General features: G+C 40.0%; 9 protein-coding genes across 9 annotated transcripts; 4 read left to right on the forward strand and 5 right to left on the reverse strand.

Moving 5' to 3' along the window:
* Positions 1–971: 971 nt before the first annotated feature.
* Positions 972–4,748, reverse strand: BATDEDRAFT_86491 (uncharacterized protein; the record flags this gene model as incomplete). Its single annotated transcript, XM_006676957.1, has 2 exons — positions 972–2,250; positions 3,766–4,748. The coding sequence occupies 2 exons, from the start codon at positions 4,746–4,748 to the stop codon at positions 972–974; spliced, it is 2,262 nt and encodes a 753-aa protein (XP_006677020.1).
* A 1,201-nt stretch (positions 4,749–5,949) lies between these two features.
* On the forward strand, positions 5,950–8,136 carry BATDEDRAFT_86161 (uncharacterized protein; the record flags this gene model as incomplete). The annotated part of the gene is made up of 6 exons (XM_006676830.1): positions 5,950–6,130; positions 6,247–6,358; positions 6,961–7,045; positions 7,140–7,406; positions 7,549–7,851; positions 7,919–8,136. The coding sequence occupies 6 exons, from the start codon at positions 5,950–5,952 to the stop codon at positions 8,033–8,035; spliced, it is 1,065 nt and encodes a 354-aa protein (XP_006676893.1). The 3' UTR covers positions 8,036–8,136.
* A 105-nt stretch (positions 8,137–8,241) lies between these two features.
* On the reverse strand, positions 8,242–9,338 carry BATDEDRAFT_22780 (uncharacterized protein; the record flags this gene model as incomplete). Its single annotated transcript, XM_006676560.1, has 3 exons — positions 8,242–8,638; positions 8,701–9,047; positions 9,126–9,338. The coding sequence occupies 3 exons, from the start codon at positions 9,336–9,338 to the stop codon at positions 8,242–8,244; spliced, it is 957 nt and encodes a 318-aa protein (XP_006676623.1).
* Positions 9,339–9,653: 315 nt separating this feature from the next.
* On the forward strand, positions 9,654–10,799 carry BATDEDRAFT_86597 (uncharacterized protein; the record flags this gene model as incomplete). The annotated part of the gene is made up of 5 exons (XM_006676831.1): positions 9,654–9,731; positions 9,809–9,883; positions 9,946–10,009; positions 10,100–10,224; positions 10,314–10,799. 5 exons carry the CDS (start codon positions 9,654–9,656, stop codon positions 10,797–10,799), a joined length of 828 nt encoding a protein of 275 aa, XP_006676894.1.
* Positions 10,800–11,107: 308 nt separating this feature from the next.
* Positions 11,108–12,616, reverse strand: BATDEDRAFT_86490 (uncharacterized protein; the record flags this gene model as incomplete). The annotated part of the gene is made up of 4 exons (XM_006676958.1): positions 11,108–11,455; positions 11,603–11,794; positions 11,884–11,939; positions 12,010–12,616. The coding sequence occupies 4 exons, from the start codon at positions 12,614–12,616 to the stop codon at positions 11,108–11,110; spliced, it is 1,203 nt and encodes a 400-aa protein (XP_006677021.1).
* Positions 12,617–13,447: 831 nt separating this feature from the next.
* On the reverse strand, positions 13,448–17,068 carry BATDEDRAFT_86163 (uncharacterized protein; the record flags this gene model as incomplete). The annotated part of the gene is made up of 9 exons (XM_006676959.1): positions 13,448–13,781; positions 13,855–13,933; positions 14,020–14,555; positions 14,662–14,874; positions 14,974–15,246; positions 15,362–15,639; positions 15,746–15,932; positions 16,054–16,116; positions 16,187–17,068. The coding sequence occupies 9 exons, from the start codon at positions 17,066–17,068 to the stop codon at positions 13,671–13,673; spliced, it is 2,622 nt and encodes an 873-aa protein (XP_006677022.1). The 3' UTR covers positions 13,448–13,670.
* Positions 17,069–17,861: 793 nt separating this feature from the next.
* On the reverse strand, positions 17,862–19,907 carry BATDEDRAFT_22783 (uncharacterized protein; the record flags this gene model as incomplete). Its single annotated transcript, XM_006676561.1, has 4 exons — positions 17,862–18,686; positions 18,821–18,844; positions 19,068–19,244; positions 19,608–19,907. 4 exons carry the CDS (start codon positions 19,905–19,907, stop codon positions 17,862–17,864), a joined length of 1,326 nt encoding a protein of 441 aa, XP_006676624.1.
* A 912-nt stretch (positions 19,908–20,819) lies between these two features.
* On the forward strand, positions 20,820–22,496 carry BATDEDRAFT_22784 (uncharacterized protein; the record flags this gene model as incomplete). Its single annotated transcript, XM_006676562.1, has 1 exon — positions 20,820–22,496. The coding sequence occupies one exon, from the start codon at positions 20,820–20,822 to the stop codon at positions 22,494–22,496; it is 1,677 nt and encodes a 558-aa protein (XP_006676625.1).
* A 498-nt stretch (positions 22,497–22,994) lies between these two features.
* BATDEDRAFT_18766 (uncharacterized protein) lies at positions 22,995–26,046 on the forward strand. The gene is made up of 4 exons (XM_006676502.1): positions 22,995–23,240; positions 23,439–23,589; positions 23,681–24,915; positions 25,325–26,046. The coding sequence occupies exons 1-4, from the start codon at positions 23,040–23,042 to the stop codon at positions 26,006–26,008; spliced, it is 2,271 nt and encodes a 756-aa protein (XP_006676565.1). The 5' UTR covers positions 22,995–23,039; the 3' UTR covers positions 26,009–26,046.
* The last annotated feature ends 86 nt before the right edge of the window (positions 26,047–26,132 follow it).

Raw genomic sequence — 26,132 nt, forward strand, 5'->3', positions numbered from 1 at the left:
GCGGATTAGCCCATAGAAAATTTTGCCGAGTCATGGCAGCACCAAACGATGAGCCATCAGAGAGCTCGCTGCCATTTCCGGCTTCAGTAGTTTTACTCACAAAAGTGCTTGAAGTGAATTCAGTCGCAGAGTTACTCAGCAACGCAGAGTGCACAGTAACAGTATCGAGATCAGAGCAATCAGACGAGTGAGTGAAATCTCCATTAGCAGATGTATGGCTTTTTTTGTTGGTTGAGCTGGACATGAAACTGGATTTATACTCTTGTTATTACGATGGTTAAAGCAGGAGACTGTTAAAGTATGAATATGTAGTAAGCAATGGATATGGTAGTGCTTTCCAAGTGCTGAAGAGTTTAGTAAGCCTGGACGAGTTATTGTTGAATAAAGACCAAACAGTGGAGCCTCAGTTGGACTAATTAAACCAATAAATGAAAGCTATTCTACCTAGGAGAGCATAACAAACGGCGGATCACACCGTCTACAAATGGATAGTTTACTGAACAAGACAGCAAGTAGTTGTCAGAATTGATGGAAATTACTGTGATTTTCGCGAGTTTTTCAAGCTTTGATTATCAGAACCAGTTTTAGAATGTGTAATGGTTTAGCATTCTCTAGTCTAGGTCATAACTTGCTTAAAAGACTGATAAAGTCAACTCAACAAACTGTCTCTTTCTACTAGTCAAACCATCTCAACTGGCGTTGCTTGACCATTGCTGGATCCGAGAGTTTTCAATGTCTTGCAGTTGGATTGATAACAAGCCAAATCAGCATGTACCCAACTGCTCAAGATTAAGTGACATTTTCTCTTGTCTAAACATTGATACATTACTGAATCAACTCTTGATCTCTAAAAGACACGACATTCAAGCTGGCCTTCTTATGGCAATAATACACAATAACAGTATTGGGTTCCCAGCATGCATATCAAAACCATTTACACAAATATCAATAAGCTGTTTAAAGCATTATAGTTAAAAATGTTCATTTCGGTAATAAACATCTGATGTGGCTTCAATAGGAAACTCGACTCCTGGCTGTCTTGATGGTGGGTAATGCGCAGGCAAAGATGGCAAATCCTTTTTTAGCGAAAAGATTTTTGTCCATAATTCCAACAAAGACCGACTTAGTCGATAGTCGCATACAATAAACACAATAGGATTTACAACGGTTGTTGTAATATACAAAAAATGTCCCAACTTTAACAGATCAGTTCTAGGAATGGCGTTTTGATGCCGCATTAAAAGCTTTATACACATAGATAAAGCCCATAATGCAATAAACGCTATGGTAGTAATAAATCCACGCATGGCAAGTGTCCGCATTGCATTAGCCAACTTTGAATTGACCCTCTTGGCTCGTGGCTGGATTATGGGGCTACCTGACGTGGAAGAGGGCTGTTCATTAGACGATAATCCGTGTTGATGGTGATCAAGACGATGTGTATATTTTTGGGGTTTGGCATTTGTATCATCATCGAGAACTTCGGACGCGCTAAAACTGGCCTGCAGCTTTTTATCAATAGAGCGAATAACCATATAGATATGGGTGTATGCAGCCACGACTACAATAGGAGTAACGATCAAGAGACAAAAACTCATTAAAAAGAATGGATTTCTTCTAAATCCCTTCCCCATGAAAGAACCTCGACCGCCATTCATTGTCTCATTTCCAAAAACCCGACTCGAGTTTGAGCGAAAGTTCTGTCTTGGTTGTGTAAAAGATTGCCAGGTATGTGTTGTATTAGATGGGTCGTATGTAGAGTTGCCAATATATCGAAAGTGGTGGGAAAATGGAAAGCACAGGAGACCATTTCCAATAGCATGAGGAGGGTACATGATAACCATGGTGATAACAATACTAAGTGTGGCTGCCCAAGTGAAAGCTAACCACGCTAAGATGCATTGATACGATTGTTCTAGTTGACGATAAACTATGGTTTTCCAGTTAACAATAGCAATCGCCATATAGCAGAAAGCAATCGAATACTGAGAGCCGTCGTAGATTAGTAAAAAGGCAACACACATGCCAGGCTCGGTGACCAGAATAGGAGTATTTTGTATCAGTGACCCAGCAGCAATAATGAACAAAAGAAGAGCAAGTAGCAGGTCGACCAGTAGGATATTAGCGTTGAAGACATAGTCAGGGGATCTACCGTTTCTGTATATAGCTGTAAGGAGGACTGAGTTGAGCAAGATGGCAATGGTCGTAATAACCAACTGACCACCCATAAGTGAGGGTTGGTACTCATTCCTAAACTCGGATTCAAAAGTTGACGAGTTCATCATGTACAGGCGTACCAAACCAGACGAAAAATCAAGTTAAGCCAATCAAGATACAAGAGCTATTTCCAATAGTGACTAGTTGGATTGACACTGATGATGTTGAACAGTAAAAACCCGACAAGCCAACTAAACTATATATGAATCAACCGGACAACTTTGGCCAAAGTGACTCGATCCAATATATGTGGCAAATAGATTGAATAGAAATGTTGAATGTTTTAAAAGCACAATTTAAAACTCGAGCAATTTGAAAATGAATAATCAATATTGGAATGTGTGGCGACCTCCACTCACTAGCAACTGGCAATTCCGCTCAATCCACGTCTTTTTAAAATGCTACTTGTGCTTGTTTAGACTTGTTTAGACTTGCTTAGGCTTCAATGCAAGATGATCAACTGCTACTGCTAATGTGCGTACCAGCACATACTATCATTCTCAACTAAAATGTTTTCTTCACCACCTGTACAAACCAATGAATAATTTTGCAGTCTTCCATCGAACCAAGTAGCCTCATTTAAACACTACCCGCATCACACGATCCACTTCAATGTTGGAACAACCCCATCACTCTCCCGATCATATGGCAAATGAGGCAAGGCAATCAATGTGACATGTTAAAATATATTTTACTGGAATGTTGAGAATCAACAGTTGGAACAAGTTTGTTGGCTGCTTTCAAATCCACATCTATCACAGCCAACCCAACTGCAAGTTTGATGCTTAGTTGCCACCATACATGTCTATATGGTCCATCATCCAAACAAACAATACATTGCAAGCAATTGCATAGCCATCATTCACTCATTAAACACTGCCCAACAGCAATTCCAGTAAAGCACGCATTTGAATCGAGTTCTACAAATGGACCAAATGGAATTCCTTCTAGTCGTAGACTCAGCCTGTGGCAAAGTCAAGTCATTACACTTTTATCAACAAATCCCGTATTCACTAAAGCCACCATATTATGATGTCATGTTATACAAACCTAGAAAATTTTGTCAATCCGTGTAACCACCTGGACAGATGCAAATCAAGGGTCAAAAACAGCTTATCAAGGGTCTACTCAGATTTTCAGGTAGACCCTCAGATGACAATTGTGTTCACGGTACCTGAACCCACCCTATTACCGCCGTACTCTCAAAGTGAGGTCTAGAGTCAAGGTATAATAATGATTTTATTGAGCAACTTCAACCACAAAGAACTAGGTCCATGGAATTCAATTGATAAAAGGAAAGCGCAGCAATATTTAGCCACTGTTTATATCCCAGAGCAAAATAGCGACCAAGTATTTCATTTTACGTGGATATGGCTTTAAAATGGTCTCCATCTTATCAGCGATCGTGGAGAAGACGGGACATCTGCATCTGTAGTAATTCTTGCGTCTACGGAACTCGCAATCCCCAAAAACTTGAACAGCGACTGGCGGATTCGACAATCACATGCAATGAATACAATCGGAGTGGTAACAATAGTCATTATATACAAGATATGGCCAGTATTTATCCATATACCAAGACCCCATTTGTGGGTCAACGTGAGCAGAAAATCTCCGCTATTGTTACCGTTGTCGGCTACTGAATTCAACATGATTCGCATACCAACAAAGCTAATGACCATGGATATACCCCATAGCAGGACAAATACCAGAGTGGTAACCAAACCACGAATGGCAAGACTGGACAATGCTCGATTGAGAAACTCGTCACTACGACACGTAGTTGAAAGAGAAGAGGCTGGTGTGGATGGAACCAGTCCTGATTGTGTCTTGCATCGCATCGAAAACTTGGAGCCTCTGCTAACACCAGACATACTACTGCTCTGACAATTACGACTGGTCATTTCGCTTGGATTTACACTTTCTGGCAAGTTTGATTTGGAATTAGAATGGGCTGCAATGGGTTTCACTGTGACAATAAATGCAGCTGAACCAGGTTTGGGTGCAGAAGTACTCGTTGAAAAAGCTCCACAACCTTGTTCAACATCATCAACTAATGCACCTGCAGCCTCTCTATTGACACTTGGTCCGGGATTAGACTTGGCATCATTACTGACTGTAATACGCTTCAAACTTTGTCCAACTCGATGGACATGTATGTAAATGAGCGTGTACGATATACCGACCACAACAGGAGTCAGTATGAGCAAGATAAGCTTGACGAACACAAAGGGAAGTTGTATTAAGCGGAAACGATAGCTCGGCATAGCTGCACTTGCTAGCTCATTTTTTCCAAAAGGGTAACACACAACTCCACTTGAAGACGCAGATAGATTGTGGGTAGCTGTGGATACTACTGTAATGGCGATTGCGATTGCCCATATAATCGAAAGAAAGATCGCAATGCACTTGCATGAATTGTATGCACTGTGCTTTACAATTGTTTTCCAGTTGAATACGGCAATAGCCATGAAGCAAATAGCACTCAAGTACTGCGAGCAGTCGTTTATAGAGGACACAACGTGACACATGTATGGTAAACTAAGAACGGATGATTCACTCCCGAGTGTGCCTACTGAAACGATGAAAAGGATTATACCTAGGATAAGATTGACAAAGAGAATACTGGCATTGAAGAGATATTCTACAGACTTGGTGTATTTGTACATGGCGATAAGAAGGATTGTATTAAGCACTATGCCAATTAATGAGATGCTGAGCTGAATGGAAATCAAACTCAAAGAATACGATTCGGTCGAGAATCCTCGTCGCTGTATGTTAACTAAGTCTATGTTGTTGGTCCATTCATCCGGTAGGTTCATACTTGAAGTGCTTGTCAGCTAGCGTGCTATGCAAATAATAAGAGTATACTTGATTAAATGAAGGTTGATAATTCTACAGATGCGATTAAAACGATGTTGCCAGCTAGAATCAGTGCGAATGAGCAGATCAAAACGACGTACAAGAAAGCGTTTTATCCTTCAAGTAGCAGCTGAGACTTTGCTGATGATAAGCAATCTTGGCAAGATCAGCACTTTGTTGCAATAACAAACATGACAAATGCGCTTGCATAGTTTATTATTGAGGGGGTGAATTTGATTTTTTAAATCCATGCCACTGGCTGTGTAGTATTTTGCAAACAAGTTACTTGGTCGAGGGGATAAACTGATTGTTTGGAAACTGCATTTTAAAATTATATCCATACATATAGATATGCTTTACATTATCGAATCTTTATATACTACCCTTTCTTGTCTGGTCTATCCATTAGTAGTATATAAGGAGCATCGGATGGTACCGTTTCCTTTGAATCAGGATCTTTACTACTTTCATTGGAAACAGACTTTGCAGGCATTCACTCCTTTTATGGGCTCTATGCTGATCAGGATTTATCATCTAAAACTCGATTAGGTTCTACACGACAGTTTTGAAAGTAGTTGGTTTCAAACCTGTGTAAACTGCCATGTAAAGCCAAATATCCTGAGCAGATTCATCCATTATTAGTCCACCAAATAAATCAAAATGCGCTGTTTTACATTGATGGATTGGCATATCGGATAATAAGATATAACCGTCTTAATGACAAAGTGCTTTAATCTAGAAAGTAGTGATATGGAAATAGACATTGTTGTAGACTCAAGGTTTGTCGAGCATCAAGTTTGATCGTTTCTATTCAGTGCTGCTGTGTTTGCGCTTCCTTGCAAAGCTATTCACTGGCGATACTATACAGATATGGCAGCCAACTTCCGCAAGGCATACTACTCATCCCTTGGCGTCAAGACACTCGAGGTGAAGCCCTCAGTAGAGAATGCATTGCAGGGAAAACTACTTTCAATAGACAGACTCAACAAACTGTGTCTGTGGATCCGAATCCCTCACTTTTATCGACCTGTAGTATGGAAACTTCTTTTGGGTATGTTCACTAGTAGAATCACTACCAGCCATCCCGAGCATGTCTTGCTAGCTACACTGGTTGATGGCTTGGCCCAAACCACACTTGTTTAATTCCAGTTTCTGACTATCGATTAGGAGTAACGCCTGTGCATAAGGAAGCCTGGGGCTTTGTGGCAGAACAGAGACAGCAGCACTTTGAAATCCTCAAGGAATCAGTACTCTTGCTTACCAGACAGTCACTAGACAGGCAAGCAATTCTACAACTACACTGCCTCAGTTTACAGATGGTTAATTTGCTGTCGTATTCATGTAAAATGGAACACTTGTATCTGTAACTGCTTGTTTTGAAATAGACAGTGGTTGACTATTTGTTGTGCTTTCCTACTACAAATTGGCTGCTTCTTCAGTGTTCATCCTATCATCAAACTATAGTTTTGAACTGAGATTATCTATTTTTGGCATAGTCATGTATTGTACAATTGTCAAGTTTGAGACAATTCATCTGAATCCAGATATTGGGTTCTGTTGTCAATCAAACTCATCTCTGCTGTATTCTGAAATAAGATACGATCACAATCTAGCTCAAGAAAGCAATGATTGCATATCTCAGGAATACAACTGCTATTTCCATGTCAATCACTCAATGTTGATGTGTAGAAAAGGAAAGTTGAAGACAGCAAATGTGAGATTTACTAAAGCAAAGATGTGGTGCAAACATTCGTCCAGTTCTTATCGAGTGATTGAATTTGCATGAATACGACTGTAATTGGCTATACAATTGATTCCCAATACCATCCTGATACTTGACTTTATACCGCTAAACTAATTATTTTGTATTACATATTCTAGAATTGATGAGGATTTAACTCCATTACTACTGGCCCAAATGATCCAACTTGAACTAATACAAGATACGCCACGGACAATATCACAAGTAAGATTGCACAATGCTATTAATTGATGTGCTTCCAACTGGAGTTTTGAATTCAAATCGTATATACGCATACATTCTAATGCGAGTATTATAGACTATAACAAATGAAGAGCCTCCAGAACATTTACTGGCCATTTCAGCCGCATTTCTAGAAATTAGCGATTCAAGCGATCAAGATGCATTCTGGATCTGTTTGCATTTTATCAAGAAAATGCACATTGACATTTCAAAATCTCCCAAATCTGGCTCACAGTATTTGAAAACTGCATTTATTGGAAATAATCCTGTTGCAGATTTGATTGCTAAATCGGCTGCTGTATATCCTGGACCAGAGCAACCGTTGCTAGTGTCTGCTGATCAGGTAAAAGTTCTATGGAATTTTAACTGTTTTGTATAGAATCAATTATTTGTTGGTTGCCATCAAATTCGAGGTATTGCAAGACTAACCTTTTCAGCCATTGACTGAAATCACTGTTATTTTTTGTATTTTAACTCTTGATTAGCCATTCATCAATGATATCAGATCTAGTATAGATACAATGAAATATCTGTTGAGTTTGCACAATCTACAGCTTTTTACTTATATCCAACGACTGAATGTCGCATGGCATGATGTATGTAGCTGTTGGTTTCGCTGCTGCTTTGCAAATGTAATCTCCTCTCATGCAATAGAGAGTGTTTGGGACATTGTCATTGGTGGTGCGCCAGGTATTTTACCATATCTGGGGTTATGCTTGCTACTCTCTGCCAGACGAAAGATTGAAGCATGCCGATCTGCAAAAGAGTTTGCTGCATTAATCCCACAGGTATGTGCATACAACCTGTGCCTTGTGCAGCGTTTATGATTTGCTTTTGCTAATCGTTGTGGATCAGATTTCAAAATTTGTGGATGTAGATTCAGTAGCAAACATGTCGATCGATATGTGGGAAATTCCAGTACTGGAGCGTATGTCTAAAGAAACTCGCAAGCTGCTTGGATATCGGTTTTGATTGTCATTTGCATTTTATGCTTTTCAATACACTGCTATTATCTGGTGTCGTTTGTATAGTTTTAGAAATGGTTGTACACCAGTATTTGGCGGAATTGAATATGCTTCAATAAACTATACTATTTTTGTATCTACTATATTTATATTTAAAGAGTCATATAGATACACAATCATTTAAAGAATAGCTTAATGGATGCCTTGAAACCATTACAGATTAAAGGCTGTAATTAGTTTCCAGATCATAGCTACAACAATCTGCAATACAATCCACGAGATACCGAATCCTCCAGTTGAGATGCTGGCCGATCTAACTGGATTTACAGTGTTGTCCATAGGCCATTTAGATGCAAGATTACCATTGTTGTTATAGCAGTAGATATCAAGGTATTCCAAACTTGAATTGAAAAGATTTGCACTGGTCCAAGGAATCTCGCCGCCAGCCCAATTGCTGACTCCTCCACCGACAGACCCACCATCCCAAATCGAGATTTGCACAAGAGATGGAGTGGATGGATACCATTCCTCTCCAGGTGGTGTCATGGGAGACTGTGATTCTGCACCATCACGACGATGTATACGAACAATTGTTCCATCTACCGCATAGCTAGAGTTACATAGAGTTAGATTCCAACATTCATACATTCATACAGGAATCAGGACACTCACGTCAGCACATCTGGTTTCCAATCAATTGTGTAATCATGGTAATCGGCGATTCCATGGGCACTTTCAATGGGGTGTTTTTTGCCATGAATACCCATTTCCTTGATTCCTTTATAAAACACATTGGATTCGGCAAAACCTGGACGAGCACCAATAATTTCCCAATCGATTTCATCTCCTCGAGAAGACATGGTAATAAATGTGGTGATAATGCCTGGAATAGGAGAAGATTTAATTCTAGCAGTAAACCGACCATAGAGGATGTAGCGAGTTGTAGACAACGATGTGATGATTCCTTTTCCGTCTGGTCCCCTTTTAAGGTTCATTGTAATTCCTCGCGGGTTAAAATACTAAAATAAAATGTGTTAGGTGGGGCGATGGAGCCATAAACTGAAAAGCGTTAATCCACTCAAAAACAACTGTATTACCTCGATTGAACCAGTGTCCAAAGCCATATCATATTTGGAAACATCAACACTTAGCCGAGTAGCTATAGAGCTGCTACCATACAAAGGAATCATCCGGGTGCTATCAAGCGTAATACGGCCAGTGTAGCAGTTACCAGTATTACTTGAATTGACAGCAGCATATCCTAGAGTGAATAGAGTAGCAGTGATTATAAAAATAGGCAAGTCTAACATTATAAAGTAGCCAATTGGTATTTGTAAATTGTTGGAATTACGGCAAGTTCAAATTCTTTGTGGCGTCTAATTCGAGTATTTACTCAGTCATTCGTCGGGGTTAATGTTCAAGTCTGTGAATCAATGCAACTGTAGACGCTGTTTATCGAGTCAATCCAATTCGTCAATCGCTTTAGACAGCGTGCATGACTTTCATGTATTGGTCAAGCTCAACACTTTTAATTGCTGTGCTTGATGAATCAAGGGACCGAATCAATTGCATTCAATTGGATTCAACCTGATTTCCCTTTACTTGTTTATTATTCGATATAGCAAATGAATTCATTGCCTTTGGAGCTCAAGTTGCTATTTATCAAGTTTCTCGAACCTAGAGAAATATCCAGGCTTGCTAGGGTAACTTTTCACATATCTGGCTTCATGATACAAGCTGCTGTTCTGATTCTATCCAGACCACTCATCCATTTATTTAGACTTGTCGAAATAATTATGAAGCAATCAGTTCTTGTGTGTGTTGGGAAACTGTATTTGAAGCAAGGTTTGACAAGGTAGGCTCTAGTCTTTAAGCTATTTAAACTACCATCTAACCCTGTGATGCTCTGTACTCTAGTGTGAATTGCCAGAAGACAGACTAAGCTCGAAATCCGTGTATCAGCAGCTGCACAAGCATTCTGGTAAGCTGGCTCTACAGAATAAGCCGAATACTATAAAAACTAGTCTTTGATGTGCTCATACATGCTGCATAATTTAAAATAACTTGATAGTACGATTGGGACCTCGCAATCTGACTATTTGCTGGATGAATGATCCACATTACTGGGAAACAGTTGTCGAGCCAAACAGTACATTTGGAGAGGTTGCTCAACTCCACAGTGTGTGTTGGCTTGATGTATGTATATCTTGTTTCTCAAACTTCTGACTACTTGTGTCAAGAACAGTATCATAACCTAGGATGTATATGTAACTACCATGGCATAGATTGCTGGAAACTTCAAGGGAGTGCCTCGCGGTGAATACTATCCAGTAATCAGATTCCAGACTGGCGAATACATTGGATTTCTAGATCGTGCAAATATCACATTCAAGGTGGTGTTGGGCCATACTGAGCAACCACCAACTCATGTGCCAGTTGAAAGTACAAAAAAGTTTAATGTTGTAAAGGACATTGACCACTGGCAAGATTTTGTAATGGATCCAATCCATGTCGGAACTTGGCCCAATGCTGATGCATACTACAGTATCTCGTGTACGATTTCTGGTCACGATAGATCTTGGAAAAACAAGTTTAAAATCGATTCAATCTATCTGCATGATGTGAAAAAGGGACTGGAATCTCTTCATGTGTTTCAACCTGAACCTGAAGTTGTCTCTGACAATGAGGAAGCGGAACCACATGAAGACACTCTTGATCCAACAGTGCATGTGCCGCGATTAATGATCCGAGGTCGGCCTATGCAGCGTTGACAGACTAGATCTTCATGATTCAGTTGATCAAAATCGATTTGCATTCAGTCAAGAACGATTGCTGCTATGAAAACTGTAATGTTGAACAGTTGGTTTGACATTACAAAGCTGTTGATTGCTACAGTCTAGTCATTTTTTCATACAATCCTCTAATAAATTGATCCGCATATTTCAAAAAACGATCCACAATATAGCTCGGTTTATTTCACCACCTTGGCTTGTAGTGCTGATGGTATTTTGTAGAATTGAAAAAACGATATATGATTTACAAAGCAAGTTATAAAGCCACACGGCTTGCGTCAAGTGTTTTATCCTTTACAATCTGGATCTGGTACACCATCAAATCTAAATGTTTTCAGAGGAGAAAAGGTTCTGAAATGAATGTCAAAATCATATGTTGGTGTATCATTCACGTTTGGAGTACGTGCAGCAGGTAGCATTGGGGTTACTCCATGCGGGCTAGTGGGAGAATCAATCCTCTGAATGTTTGTATTGATTGTTAGCGGATTTGTCATATTGCCATCTGTATTGTAGAATGGTTGACGAGAAGCACTCATGATCGGAAATGTATTCATAGGAGGTGGTACTTTTTCAGTAGCGTATTGGTCAATGTCCTTATCTGGATGGCTAATACGACTCCTGAATTGACTCGACGGCTATTAAAAGTTGCATCCGTAGCAAAATAAATTTGGTTAGAACATCTAAACAATAAAATGTTGCTGCTTCAACCAGAATCTCGACTGTTTCACTAATAGAGTTTGGTAGTAATATGCAAATAAATGGTAGTGCTGTTGGCATTGTACCTGCAGTGTGACTTTGCGAAATATATAGATGAATAATACAGCCAACACGATGAATACAGATGCAGTTATAATGGCTGCTTTTTCGGAAGCCCCCAATCCACTATGAGCAGATTCTGAATTCAATGCGTGATTGTTCCCGTCGGCGGGTTTTGTTTCAGCTGGCAAAAGTGATGTACCACCAGCTGTTTGTGTCTAAAACAAAAAATGCAAGTAACTGAGAGTGAATATTTGAAATGAGTGTATTAAATCTTGCTATAGATAATAGGAAAAACTATGCATACCGGGTTTGCGGTTATGATACGATCAGTAAGAGTCGCTGTAAATGGTAATGTAGATACTATACCAAATGTTATTATTCAACTGCAACAATTTCAAACCAACTAATCATCAAACCAAGACTTATTTACCAGATGATAATTTGGAAGATGGTAAGCTGCTATCTACAAATGACGCGGTGATGAGGGTATTTTGAACTGGAGCAGTACTGGTTGTAGCGACCATCGCAGAACCAGCGACTCCATTGGTACTTGTTTGAGCGATTGTGAGTTGAGGATTAATTGCTATTCCAGTAGTTTTGCTTACAGATGGACTGGTAATGCTTATTCCTGCATTGGATTTTGGATCTATCGTAGTTGTAGTAATAAAGACCGATGTAACTGGGCCATTGCCATGTCCTTCCTCTGATTGTGCTGCTGTACTTGCAGACGATTGAACAGCATTTGTAGAAGAGATAGTGCTAGATGCGGAAGTAGCTTGAGTTGATATTTCTGCGGCTACTGGCGGTTGCCCAACTGCGCGCGATTCAAGTCGTCGAATGGCAAAGTTTAGTGAATTTGCCTTTCGTCGCGTTTTGGGCAATGCGGCCAGTGGGAGCCACAATGGGCGGTCCAATAAAAGAGGCTGGTCTTCAAGCTTTTCTTTCTGCAGTTTAAACAGTGATGTTGGCGGTAGAAAGAATGCTAATGCAGAGATAGGCGTATCCACCAATGGTGTTTCGTAAACAGGTTGAGCCATAGGTTGCTGCAGGGATGATTTTCTATTTAAAAAATCTGTATCGGAAATACGCTCTAGATCTATGCACAGTCCAATAGCAACACATATCTTTGTTAATATACTCATGTGCTCTTTTAGGATCAAGTAAACTCGTTCGATAATGCAATGAGCTGAAATGTGGCTTTGAGAAGTCTAAGCAGAGTAGAATTCAATTAGTATTAGTCTATGCAAAGCTAGTTTCAGTAACAAAAGATGGCTTGCACTCGTCATAATTACCTTGTTCGTGGTGTAGATGCAAGATAGCCCGAGTCTGAATTTAGACAAATGGGTGCTATTTTCAATCGTATTTCTAGAAATATGATTCAGGCAGTCCAGGGTCGATAAAAGTAGATGTTTGATTTATAAACCCAATTTGAAACCAAGAGTAGCTCGTAAATTGAGTAATCGAAGCTATTGTCAATTCAGAGTTACAATAGTGTATTGGTCTGTGAAAAAGTCCAGATTTAAAGGAATAAATATCATAAATCATACATATCTGGTACCAATGGCAGCAATGTCGGAGTTTTACGGCGTATTCATGTAAAATGAAACGTTTTCGTATTTATCTTGCAATGACTCTTGTATTTTGCTTTGGAATAAACAATGATTAAATGTTCTTTGTTTTCCTACTAGAAGCTGACTGGCTTATTCAATACACGTTCAACCCTTCCTCAGTATTTGGAATTGCGCATCGTACAAAGCCATTTGATTACTGTCGGCAATTTTCAGTAGGGTTATTGATTAACCGAGTTTTTGTCGTATGGTTTAAATAGATATATATTAGCTGGTTAATTTTGCCATCTTGTGCAGCGATATTCAAAAAATCTGTACTTTATTAATGTGGTCAAATTCCACTCGTAGCCACCTGGATGGATGCCCAGATGATTGCTGCCGTTCATGATGTAGATGTATTCACTGCTTGCATCTTGGACGTCATATCTACAATCCTAGACTAAATTCAGAGTTTACAATCAAAACAGTATGTAAAAATAAAATCAGATTCAAATGACACTGAAACATGTCATTCCTTATTGCACTATAGATTTACCTGTAAAAGAAGATGCAGTTTCCTCAAACTTGCATATTTGGCATCTTGTGCTTCAATCTTTTTTTGAAATTGCTGTTTTAATAACTGCATGTGACCAGACTGCATTTCAAGTCAGCAAAAGCCATTTGTATTTAGATTAAAATAGATTAATATTGTTCATATTTGAATGTACCTGTTCCTTGACTTGTCCTTCAAATCGCACGAGCTCTTGATTCTTAAACTCTAGCTGCCCTTTTAAAAATGCCAGTTCTCTGCCAAGTTATAGTCAATATCAATGAGATGCCACAAAACCGCGAATAGATATCTAATTTCAGTATGATGCCAAAATACAACTTACTGTTGCTCAAAAATAAATCTGTCTCGCTCACGCTCTGTAGCATCAAGAATCATTTGGAGTGTCTCGATTCGCATGGTAAGAGTAGTTACTTGATCATTTATAGACATGTCTCTAGTCAACTGTACTTTGTCCAATCCGGAATGCCTCTCTGATTCAACGACTTGAGTACTCGTATTGTTTTTGGCAATGAGCTTAGTTTGAAGATCTGACAGCACAATCTCACACTCCTTCAACCGAGTCGAGTCTCTTTCAGCCAGTACCAATTTGGACTCTGATTGCGACAACAATCGCTCCGAGTCGGCCAGTCGCGATTTTAATTCCACATTGTCCTTGGCCGTGCTCTCCAACTTTCCTGTTAAATTCTGTACACTTGATCTAAGAGATTGAATCTCATTCCGCATCTCCTTGAGTCGTTTGGTGTCTTCTTCATCATGCCCTTTGTGTCGTTCACGCAAATGAATACTTTCTTGTCGTAGTCTGTCAACAAGCTGTCGCTGCTCGGCAAGCTCGCTCGATTGTTGCTTGAACCTCAGATGCTAGAATGTACATACGTTTGATATTAAAGTTAGTTTGGTCAATCAGCGTGTTAATTTCAAAGTAGAGTCATCGATACTTTAAAAACAAGAGTCGAGCATTACATACCAAATTTTGGATACTCGCATCTCGAAGTCCAGCTTCAAATGCATTTTTGTGTAACCGCCGAATATGCATCATATGATACTGCCGCATGCACTCCTTGAAAAAAGACTCATTCATCAACACATAGTAGTATATCCGTAGCAGCAGCATGGGTGATGCTACAAGATCACAATCATGCTCACGTAAAACACTACTCGATTCATTCAGAATCATGCCCTAGGGTTGATTCAACGATATATTTTTAGCATGAGTTTGATATTTCACTAATTAGGTAAAACAATATCCTGAAATACAAAGATTAAAATATGTATGTACTTGAAATTGAGAAATATGACCGTGCAATGCCTCATCGATTAGTGCAACTTGATTCAAGCACGCTTTAAAACTCGACTCCAACGCTTCCGTTTGAAATTTTACAGTTGTTGGTACAGTATGAGCATTGAAGCAGCCCAAAGTATCTATTCGAAGACTCATACACTCCACCATGATTTCCGACGCTTCTTTGGTAGTGAACCACGGATTGCTCAGTTCGGTTGCAATAGTTGCTGTGACAATACTGGGGTGTATGCGATGTTCTCTCACTAAATCCTAAAATACAATTTCTCATTTAGATATAGATACAGACAGATTGCATGGTTCCATAATTTTGATACTAAATTAAAGTAAAACATGTAGATGAACAACTCGAATATGTTTTGCTTACTCTTACTCGCCGTTGAAACAAGTCTTCTTCCTCTACTTCAATCGCCTCATACGCCATTTCCCGAACCTTGACAAACACATCTTTTACTGGCATGAATTTTACAGAAAATTGTTCAGACTGTTGTAGTATTGGCGCAAGTTCAGATATGCCCGAGCTTAATATCCGCTGAAGTTGCGCAATTACATTTGCAGGAAACATTCCATAAAGCACCGTAAAATAATTATCAATACATCTTCGTGTTGCACATATCGAAAACTGGAGCAAATGTTTATCATGAGCTATAATGATATCGTCCAACATCAAAAAATAATAAAGTATAAGCGCATGCAAAATACCACTAATCTATAAATGAGCACTGGTAATGTAGACAATGCATGGATATACCATCTTGGAGTTCAGGTACTTGAGAGCTTATTTTCATAATCTGTGGATATGTCAGTTCCCAATGCAATGCTCTTAAAAATGAATTCATCAGTCGCTCAAAGCGAGCAACTGCCTTTGATGACACGATTGGCAACAGAATAGTAAGAATAGTGAGTGCAGCTGTAAATGTCGCCACATCACTGTCAATCTACAATTTTATTAATTTGAATCAGCCAAAATCAAATATGTATAATACATTGTAAAGACTTTAAGCTGAATCCTATGCATTGAAATAGAATTATTGTTGGCAAGTTAAATCGTTTAGTTACCGTAGCAGAGTGCACAACACTTTCAAACAAAACCGAGTCAATCAAATAGTATGTTGGAGCATCCTAATGACCAAAGTATACTCAAAAATCAGATTAAAATCAGCAGCATGACTTGTGACAAAACCCAACTCACCTCCCAAATCAAAAACGCTTTCAGGAGCATGAATGATCTGAGTCGAGTTACAGGATCTATTGCCATTTCATTCAACAGACTATAAAACACCAATGGTTTGCTCATACCAAATGAGAACAAAACATGATACAGTGCAGGAAGCACCTGTGAGCGAAATGGTTTGACAGCTTGATCCAAATCGGTTAATGTCTGCTTTGGATCAATCTGAGATGTCAATGACAGATTTACGGTAGTATTTTCTTCAATGTTACTACTCAAGGAATCGGCGAGTGCAATCTCTCGAGACTGCGATGCATTCACCTCGGTTGGATTTGATTCCAAATGCCAGAAATCTGATTCGGCTACACACTTGTCCAATACTGTACGAGCGGCAGATTTGAATCTGTCAGCATATACACCATTCACATCCAATCCAGCCTGAAAGTCTGTCCTGAGCAAAGCAATCAGCAGTTTTTGACAAGTCTGGTTTTGATCACTTGTGGATGCAATGCGATGAGTAAGAACTGGCCACAACAGTGGCTCGAAATAGTCTGCAAATACCCGCAATGGATCCAGTGCTGGCAGCAACATATTCAAACAAGAAATAAACCTGTGAAGGGAGCAAGTATGAATCATATTTATGGATGGGTTTGAAGTTATGGCAGTTTGCTGTACAAGTTGTAAAGACTTGAAATGAGTCTTTAGGTCGTCAATAACCTTGTCAGATTCGACAGTTGACGAAGTTGAAGGTAGATCCCAGGGTTGACTAAACACAAAGGCTTCAATGGATTCTGTAGGTAACGGCTTATTAAACACAATGGATTCATTTGTATTGGTATTAGTTGTCCAAACCAGTGAATCTAATAGGACTGGTTTGAGTTGCTTCCAAGTAACAGTTGACATTCTAACAATGGGTTGAGTTGAATTCAAGAGTTTTTATTTGATTTTTCCTCGATTTTCAATATTCATTAAAATCAAATACCAATTTGATTCTGATAAAGTCTTGAGTTATATGGAATCATGATTTTAAATCAGCAGTGTTGTGCTAGACAGTTTACAACTGATGAATGATATCATGACGTGATGAAAGAATCCATTGTTACAGATAATCGCTGGCTCAACATCTGTCGAGACAAACCAACTTTAACCACTAGTTTAAAATAGGATCAAAGTCATCCATGTTTAATAGGTTGCTGTCTGATCTTATGTATTGTAACATGTTTAAAACACCAACGTCGTCGATGCAGCTACTGCCAACAACCAACTCAAAGATTATTAAACTGCAACATTGCATCGACTCGAATCCCCACAATACATTCAGATTCACCACGTTTCAATTCCTCACAAAATATAAAAGGTACAGATATATATTTGAAACAATTTTCTAGTCAGGAAGCTCCAAAAGTAACAATGAGTTGTCAACCATATAACAATCTCGAAAAGTTTCTACTTTCTGAAAGCAAACGAGTGTGGTGTGGAAACACCACATAGTAGTGTCCATATACATTCCCACAACAAAAGCAAATAGTTTGATCCATATATACATCAAGTCGTAGCCAAAAAGTACAATATAACAAGCAAAAAGGAAAGGGCAAGCAGAGCCCAAGATTATTACAACAAACCATGTCAAGTTGATCAAACTAAATCAGTGCAAAGTACTGGGGGTTGGAAAAAGGTCTACAATACTAATGGTACATTAATGTTGGTTTATAGGTGATACAGGGTGTGAAGAAACAGGTGCTTGTGGCATTGGTAGTGTGGTAGCATGTCCACCATCAATAGGATCGTGTTCAGCACGCATCGTGCTAGTAGCAGGAACAATACTTTCTAATGGAGATTGAATAGTTTCAGCACTATGGGGTGCACTCTCATATCTCGATTGTGGATGAACGTGATCAGAAAAAACAGGTTCGCTCTGATCAGAGAATCGGTACACTTCTGCCTTGTGCGGTACATGTTCAAATGGCTGCTGGTTTGGATCTGGGTAGTAATGCAAGTTTTGATCTACGTAGTATTGTGGATTAGTGTCAGTGTAATAGTTGCCATTTGCATCAACGTAGTACTGCACGTTGGGGTCGTACTGCATGTTAGGATCGTATTGAGAGTAATAAACCCCATTTCCATGCGGTGCATATCCTTCCAGAGGAGGAGGCATATAATACTGAGGATGGATTTGGGCAGGACTATATATCTGTGGATTAATACTAGGATCGCATATAGTACCAGGAGGATATTGGTTTAAATTACGCGGATCATATTCTTGATGTTGCTGAAGCTGCTGCATCTGTAGTCGCTGCTGCTCATTGGGAGGCAAACTGCTGTGTAAAGCACCACCCAGTGGACTTATTGGAGATGGTAAATTATGTGCAACGTTGGCATTGTTTCCTTGAGCTGGTCTAGGATTAGAAGTAACTGCAGGGCGAAAATTAGCAGCATCAGCTCGCAGAACATCGGCAGCAGGAAATGTGGTACCATTGTTACCACCAGAAATTTCATCGAGAGAAAGTCCTTGCGAACGACGCTAATGTATCAAAATGATGCACAGGCCAAAATACAAAGTATTAGGGTTTGGTTTGATTACACAAGATGAAGAGTTTGGTTGAACTCGATTAAAGTGAGATGAGTTGCAAATACTCTAGATGGCCAACTGCTTACAACAGTATTCGCATAAATGGAACACTAGACAAGAGTGCCAAAATACATAATAAACAGCCAGTCTCATATAATGAACGCTGTGTCTATTGAAAATGCCAACTTTTAGTAGAAAAGCGCAATGAATATTCAACTATTGCTTATTCTAAAATAAGATAGAAGCTGCAAGACACAGGTTCCATTTTACATGAATACGCTGTTGTAAGATTCAATTGGATTTTTGAGCCAAAAACATTAGATCGATACATACCCTTTGTGCAAAGTGACGGAAAAGTAATAGACCAATAATAGAAAATACAATGACACAGGCAACAACACTAACGACAACAATGGTTGTGGAGTGGCTAGAATTACTGGCACTACTTTTATCAGAGGCGGCACTGGTTGCAGTGGGATCAGCTATCACGGTGTTTGCATCCTCAGTAGTCTATCATCATTGAGCATAGCGCAATTTTGGTTCAAGGTTAGTGATATAGTATGATTCAAGACTACAGAATATCGATTGCATGGTTAAAGCAGACAGGATTAGAGCGTTATAAAAAACTCCATTCCAGCCGTATTCACGCAAGTTGGGAACAAGAATTGAAATGGATGGAAATGAGGCGTAATAGAAACCAACAAGACAAGGTATCGAGTCCAACAAGGGATTCATAAGCCAGACAGTCTGCAATCCAAGCACAAATGGCTGTTTTATGGAATCACATTGATGACACTGGCCCTGAATTTAAAGCCACCAGTGCATCGCCCATGCGTTAAATACCAAGATGGTCATCATCAAGCCAAATGTTACCTTTCTTCCTCTTAAAGTGGTGGTAGGAGTAACAGACTCGATGGATGAAGAGGATGTAGTGACTGAAGTGGTGACTGCTGAAGACAGAGTGGTAGTAGTAGTGGTAATAGTAGTGGTGGTAGTTGGAGGCAGAGTAGTCGGAGGGATTGTAAGTGGAGGGATGCTGATCGAAATAATGGTAGCAATGCTAGGCAGAGTAATACTGATTTGAGCCAGAGTAGAAGTACGAGTATATATAATAGCTTGTAGTAAAAACAAAGAAGAAACTACTTGTAGTAGCCTGAACATGGCTTGAACCATTCTTGATGTTAATCGTATTCACGTAAAATGGAATACTTGAATTTATTTTGCTTTTGAATTGAGTGGTTAAATATTCGTTGTTGGAAATCAACTAGTTTGTCATAAGACATGCAACACAACTGCAAGTTTGAACTGGAATTCTCTTGATGTAATTGTACAATCACAAAGTTTAAATCAGATTGATTCGAGTTCAGATATTGGGTCTGTTGCTAGTCAGACTCTGTATTTTAAACTCATTCGTGCTCTGGCTCAAGACAACAATGATCGTACGTTTCAGGAATTCTCTTGATTCGACGTCACTCGCTTGGTCTTCTGATGCAAGAGCTTTGTGTTTCACCTATAATCTACGCCAACCTAAAACAATTGTACAACTTTACAAACGGAAAATTCTCGTTTCCGAAAGGCTTAACAATTTGCTTGATGCTGTCCGAGTATTTCCGAAACATGATGAAATTGTAAAAGTATAAATAATTACTTTTACATTTTCCTGCTCTTTACACCTGCTGTAAATCCATCCTAATTGGTCTTTGAGTGTTCAAGTATGACATTGGAGGAATCAACAAACTGCAGTGTTGCTTTGCTTTCAGAATGGACGGACTATTGCTGATATGAATCGAATAAGAGGGTTGGGGCATATGTAGGGCTGCAGATCCCATACCCGCTTGACCCGTATAATATTGCAAATGCGGTTCAAAACCCGTAGTATTAGCACATGGCTTGAGTCGATATACAATCAATCAATAGACAAGTGGACTAATGCTATGCAATTTTTAATAGACATACTGAATGTCAAAAGCTAGCATAATTGTTTTTATCAACCACGAATGACCAACGATCCACATTTCTCCCTTTTTGCCGAATCAACATTTTACAGCCTATAGTTACAATCTATTTCATTTCAGACTGGATTCAATGAGGTGTCTGTCGCTGGGAATTGTTACAATATGCATTGCTGCCATCTTTGTAGATTCTCTGGCTGTTCAAACACCCCTTCATGCACCTATTTTAATTCAATCGCCATGTCCAACATTAGTAGAATCACCAATTACTAATGAACAGTATCAACACCAAGACCATGCTTTCGAGTCTAATACTGGTAGACACACCCATATTAGCAATATATCGCCACCAGGATATATACAAGCAAATCAAAAGCACAGGAATGGTGTACTGCCATCGCCAGACCATTCGGCTACAGATTTTTCATTTGTTGGTCTAGGAAAGCGAGCAACAGACCAGTCGCATGATGCACCAGTCTCGACTGTCCAACTATCCGATGCCTTGTCTGATGATGCACCACAGCCAAAACAACCTCAAGATCAAGTTTCTACTGGCATAGAAACATCGAATTTGACCAGTACTAATCCCACTGGCGATGCAGTAGTCGCTATTGGAGATAAACTGTCTGCTGGAAACACTGCTTTTTTAAATGACCATAAAAACGTTGTGTTCGTTTTTCAGATTGTGGGTGCTGTTTTGGGAGCCTGTTTGGTTGGCATGGTGGCCGTCAGCGTCGTCATGGCAAATCAACCTCGTACTCTGGCTGTTTCAGACAAACAGAATGATAGTGTCGATGATGTTGAGCATCCCGTGAGTTTTGATATGCAGCACTTCATCCCAGTCAGCTCCCGCTTGGACATGTCATCTGGGATGCTTGGCCGTGAAGATGACAGCACTCCCACCAATGCTGCCATGTTCTCCACCACGCCTTCTGATATATCGACTGTCCGCCGTCGTTCACTTGTCGAGTCTGTCTGCACTATAGAGCCATTGAGCATGGCAATGTCAACCTCTTTTGCAGACACAGAGATTGAGTTTGATCTGTTCCAGCGTCCTCGTTTCAACTCACAGAGTTCGTCGTTTTCTACACGATCAGCAACTATCCCTATAGTCATGCCTATACCAACTCGGCCTGGTGCTTCTGTTGCTAGCCGAATAACAGCCACTCTTGATGCCGAGTATGTCTCTGCCAGCCACGAGTTGTTTGAACACAGTATTCAGACATTACAAGTACCTCGTCAAGGCATGTTTCTAGATGACACCTCGAGTGACGGAACCAACAGTATCACTCAGTCTGATATTGGCGAAGTGGTTGAAATGATATCCTTTTTGCCCAAATACCCAAGCCCCACCATAGGCCATTGCTCCACCATCATGGACCAGTTAGAGGCTTCATTGAATGCATTGGATCGTGGTTTTGATGATTCCCTATATAGCTCTGTTGCTTCTCGCTATCGTCGCAGAAACAGTATGGGTGCATCCACCATGAATCGCAACAACTACAATTTTAACAGTACAGGCGCTTTTGGTCATTCGCTGCATCAGCCTCATGTCCGTAACAGATGGCTTACCACCTCTAGTTCTGGTAGTTCTGCAGACTCTATTTCTGACAGGTCTGACAGATCAAGTTGGTCTATATCGCTGTCTAACCAATCAATCTGCTCTGGAGTGGACATTCCTATTGCATCTCAGTCGCGTCGTTTCTCGCTTTCGGTTCTTCCCTTGCCTATGCCATACCAATCACCTGCTGGAGCTCGCTACGGAAGCAATGCTCGTGCAAGCCTGAATTCAGAGATTTTGACGAAATGAGCTACTTTCAACCAGTTGATGGTTCTACTAGCGACACCTTGTTACTCCAGCCAAATGCCCTGATTTTACAACAGCAATGTCTATCTGCATGAATCCATATCTTGTTACTTGGCGTCTGTGCTCTCTGCGCAAGAGCAATTGCATCAAGTATGCGAACCCATGCAATAGTCTCTTTTTTAAACCTGTGGTTCGTGTTCAACTACACTATCCAGTCTTGAATTCTCCACCTATAGACTTTTTCCATTGCTAACTTGGGTCTGATTCATTTCATCGGATAAACTTTCAAATTAGTATGTTTTCATCAAATTCTTAATAAAATTGGCCTAGATGTATTCAAAATGTATCATACTGGTTTGAAGACCATTCAACACAACACTGCTTTGAATGGGTTTCGAGTCGGATCGTGGAGTTGAATCTGCGGGGTGGATAATTGTTATACTGCTGTGCTGCATATCAGGTCGATTTGGCGGGTTACTGTTTTGATTAGTCGTAATACAACTGATTTTGTCGAGTTGAATAAAGCAACATTAGTTCTTTGAATACATGATAATGAGTGCCAGTGATTCAGCCAGACGAATTCGACTCGACCTTGATAAACAGGTATCGATCAAACCTCAGATTCATTTAGAGGAAGAGCTGTTTTATGCCGACAAGGACCACAAGATTGCCCATGGCCACGGTGATGAAGAATATTCTTATGGAGTTATTAGGAGGGTACGAGCCATGTCAGTTATGGCTGCTCGAGTAAGTATCTGCATTGACACATGGATAAAGCTGTAGCTGCTCAAGATTCGCTTGTCATGATATGGAGTACCAGAAATGGGAAGCATGCATACCCACATGACTTGCTACAATTATGCTGGGGTGCTCCAATTCTACCAGCATTCACAGTGCTAACATGGGTCTTGTTTAATCCTATTTGAAATGCCCAAAACAATGCAGCCACTAGTACCGCCTGTTCACATGGGGATATTTCAGGAAATCCATCAACCCTCTCCTACTCCTGTTCAAAGTATTCACAAACGTCGTAGCTCTCATGATGCCTCGTCGGTAAAGGATCGTCGGTTTCTTATCGATGTCGAGAAAACAAAACGTAATGGAGTGACTCATGAGCTGATGATACAATTTCAACTGAGATGGCCCACGAATCTAACTTGACTCTTGTGTAACGTATCGTATTTTAGAGGCAATTCTTGCTCAAGAAGACACAGACGGGGACTGTCAAATAACAATTTACGATACAGGTCCAAAATCATTCATTGTCGGAACAGCAGACTCTGGAGGATTCCATAAATTTGAAATCCGAGGAACTTATGCGCTTTCAAATTTACTGCAAGAATTGGCACTTGCATCCGAGTATGGTCGAAAGACTATTGTTCTGAATGAAGCTCGCATCAATGAAAATCCAGTTGATCGCATGAGTAGGCTCATCAAATATCACTTTTGGGACGGACTTACTCGTCGTATTGATGCAGATGGACTTGAGAAAATCTGTGCTGACCCAAAAAATCGCGGTCAAGACCAGCGCAGCCGTATCTATGTTCCATTTCATGATGCTTTTGCACTAGAGTATTATAACACTATTGCTAAAGAAAGGTTACATCTGGGATTGGATGTAGTGCAGCTTCCTGAAATCATATCACCCGAGTACGTGAAATCTCTCGATACGTCGCCTGGAATCCTTTCCCTGTCGCTACGCAAACAGGTAGACTCTGCCACAGGCGAAATTGTTGTTCGTGGTGCACCATTTGTTGTCCCTGGTGGAAGGTTTAATGAAATGTATGGCTGGGACAGCTACTTTGAAGCACTAGGTCTAGCTGAAGATGACCGTATTGAGCTTGCTAGAGGAATGATAGAAAATTTCCACTACGAGCTTGAACATTATGGAAAGATTCTTAATGCCAACCGATCTTATTATCTCACTCGATCTCAGCCGCCTTTTCTCACCGACATGACAATTCAAGTGTACAACAAACTTGTTACTAAAGGAACATGGGAACCCAAAACACTTCATGCGTGGATGATTCAGAGCATCAAGGCAGCTATCAAGGAGCTGCTGGGTGTATGGATGGTTTCTCCACGTCTTGACGCTACTACGGGATTATACAGATATTACACTGAAGGTGTCGGAATGCCTCCAGAAACCGAAAGCTCTCATTTTGATCACATTATTCGTCCATTTGCTGATCGACGTAACCTGTCAATTGAAGAATATACTACTCTATACAACAACTTGGAAATCTCTGAACCTGAACTTGATCAGTACTTTGTACATGATCGTGCCGTACGCGAAAGCGGTCATGACACCACATACCGGTTTGAAAAACGCTGTGCAAATCTTGCCACTGTCGATTTGGCGAGTTTGATTTACAAATACCAAAAAGATATTGGGGTATTGATAGATACACACTGCAAATCAGTGTAAGTGATGTGTCAGGATACTGAATATATTTAGCACAAGACTAATACTTTGGGTTGTTATATATTTGATTTAGAATCGCATTCCGAGTTCGAAAGGGTAAAGATGATACAAATTTGAAAAAGTTTTTAAAATGGCGCGAGGCTATTTTGAGTCATGGAGTGACAGGATGCATTGGTGATAATGGTCATTGGGACTCATCTTGGGCAAAGGGTTTGGCTATCATGGGTGAAGATTTGTTTCAAGAGTCAGGTACTACCAAAGTTTGATTTCAAAACGACTACATATGCTTTACTATTCGAATATGCATCCTGATACTATGCACTGTATGTTAATGTATATTCTAGTTATTTCAACCAATACGATACCAGACACGAAGCATGAAGATTTATTGGTAATTGATTATGAGGAAACAGATGCATCACCTGATTTTTTCATTGTAAAGCTACCAGCACGTATATTCACTGAAATGGCCAGCCATACACAAACTAAAATCACAAAGTATCTTTGGTCGCCGACTGACAAGATGTTTTTTGATTGGGACTGTGAACTTCACGAACAATCAGTATACGAAACTGTGACCTGTCTCTGGACATTATGGGCTGGCTGTGCTACACCTCAACAGGCTGAAGTTATGGTACCCACTGTTTTATCAAAGTTTGAAGCGGTTGGAGGGTTAGTTTCTGGAACAGAGGAATCGCGCGGAACCATTAGTCTCGATCGACCCAATCGACAATGGGATTTTCCTTTTGGGTGGGCTCCTCATCAGATAATGGCTTGGGCTGGGCTGAAACAGTACGGATACTCGATTGATGCTCGCCGTATTTGCTACCGATGGCTATATGTTCTCACCAAAAGCTTTGTTGATTTCAATGGTGTCGTGTCCGAGAAACTTGATGTGGTGAACATGACACATAAAATAGACGTCGAGTATGGAAATGTTGGTGCCGATTTTCAATTTGTCGTTAGAGAAGGATTTGGATGGATGAATGCTAGCTACCAGGTTGGACTCACTTATTTGAACGAGTCGATGCGACGAGCGTTGGGGGCTTTGACACCTCCAGATCAGCTATTCCGGAAATTAGGAATATGATGATTATAAAGCATCAATGAAACCAATTTATATCCAATACCAGATATTGCCAATTGAGCATAATTTTCCGAGGTGTTTACGAAAGTATTGGGCTGGCCAAGATCTTTATAATTTATTGCAAAGA

The sequence above is a fragment of the Batrachochytrium dendrobatidis genome (genome assembly GCF_000203795.2).
Source record: "Batrachochytrium dendrobatidis JAM81 unplaced genomic scaffold BATDEscaffold_2, whole genome shotgun sequence".
In the NCBI taxonomy this organism is placed as follows: Eukaryota; Fungi; Chytridiomycota; class Chytridiomycetes; order Rhizophydiales; genus Batrachochytrium; species Batrachochytrium dendrobatidis.

Excerpts from the sequence above, each read along its gene's own strand:
- BATDEDRAFT_18766 (XM_006676502.1), top strand. The coding sequence starts at position 23,040 with ATGATAATGAGTGCCAGTGATTCAGCCAGACGAATTCGACTCGACCTT. Across the intron at positions 23,241-23,438 it reads TGTCAGTTATGGCTGCTCGA|CCACTAGTACCGCCTGTTCA; the intron begins GTAAGTATCTGC and ends AAAACAATGCAG. Across the intron at positions 23,590-23,680 it reads CGATGTCGAGAAAACAAAAC|AGGCAATTCTTGCTCAAGAA; the intron begins GTAATGGAGTGA and ends ATCGTATTTTAG.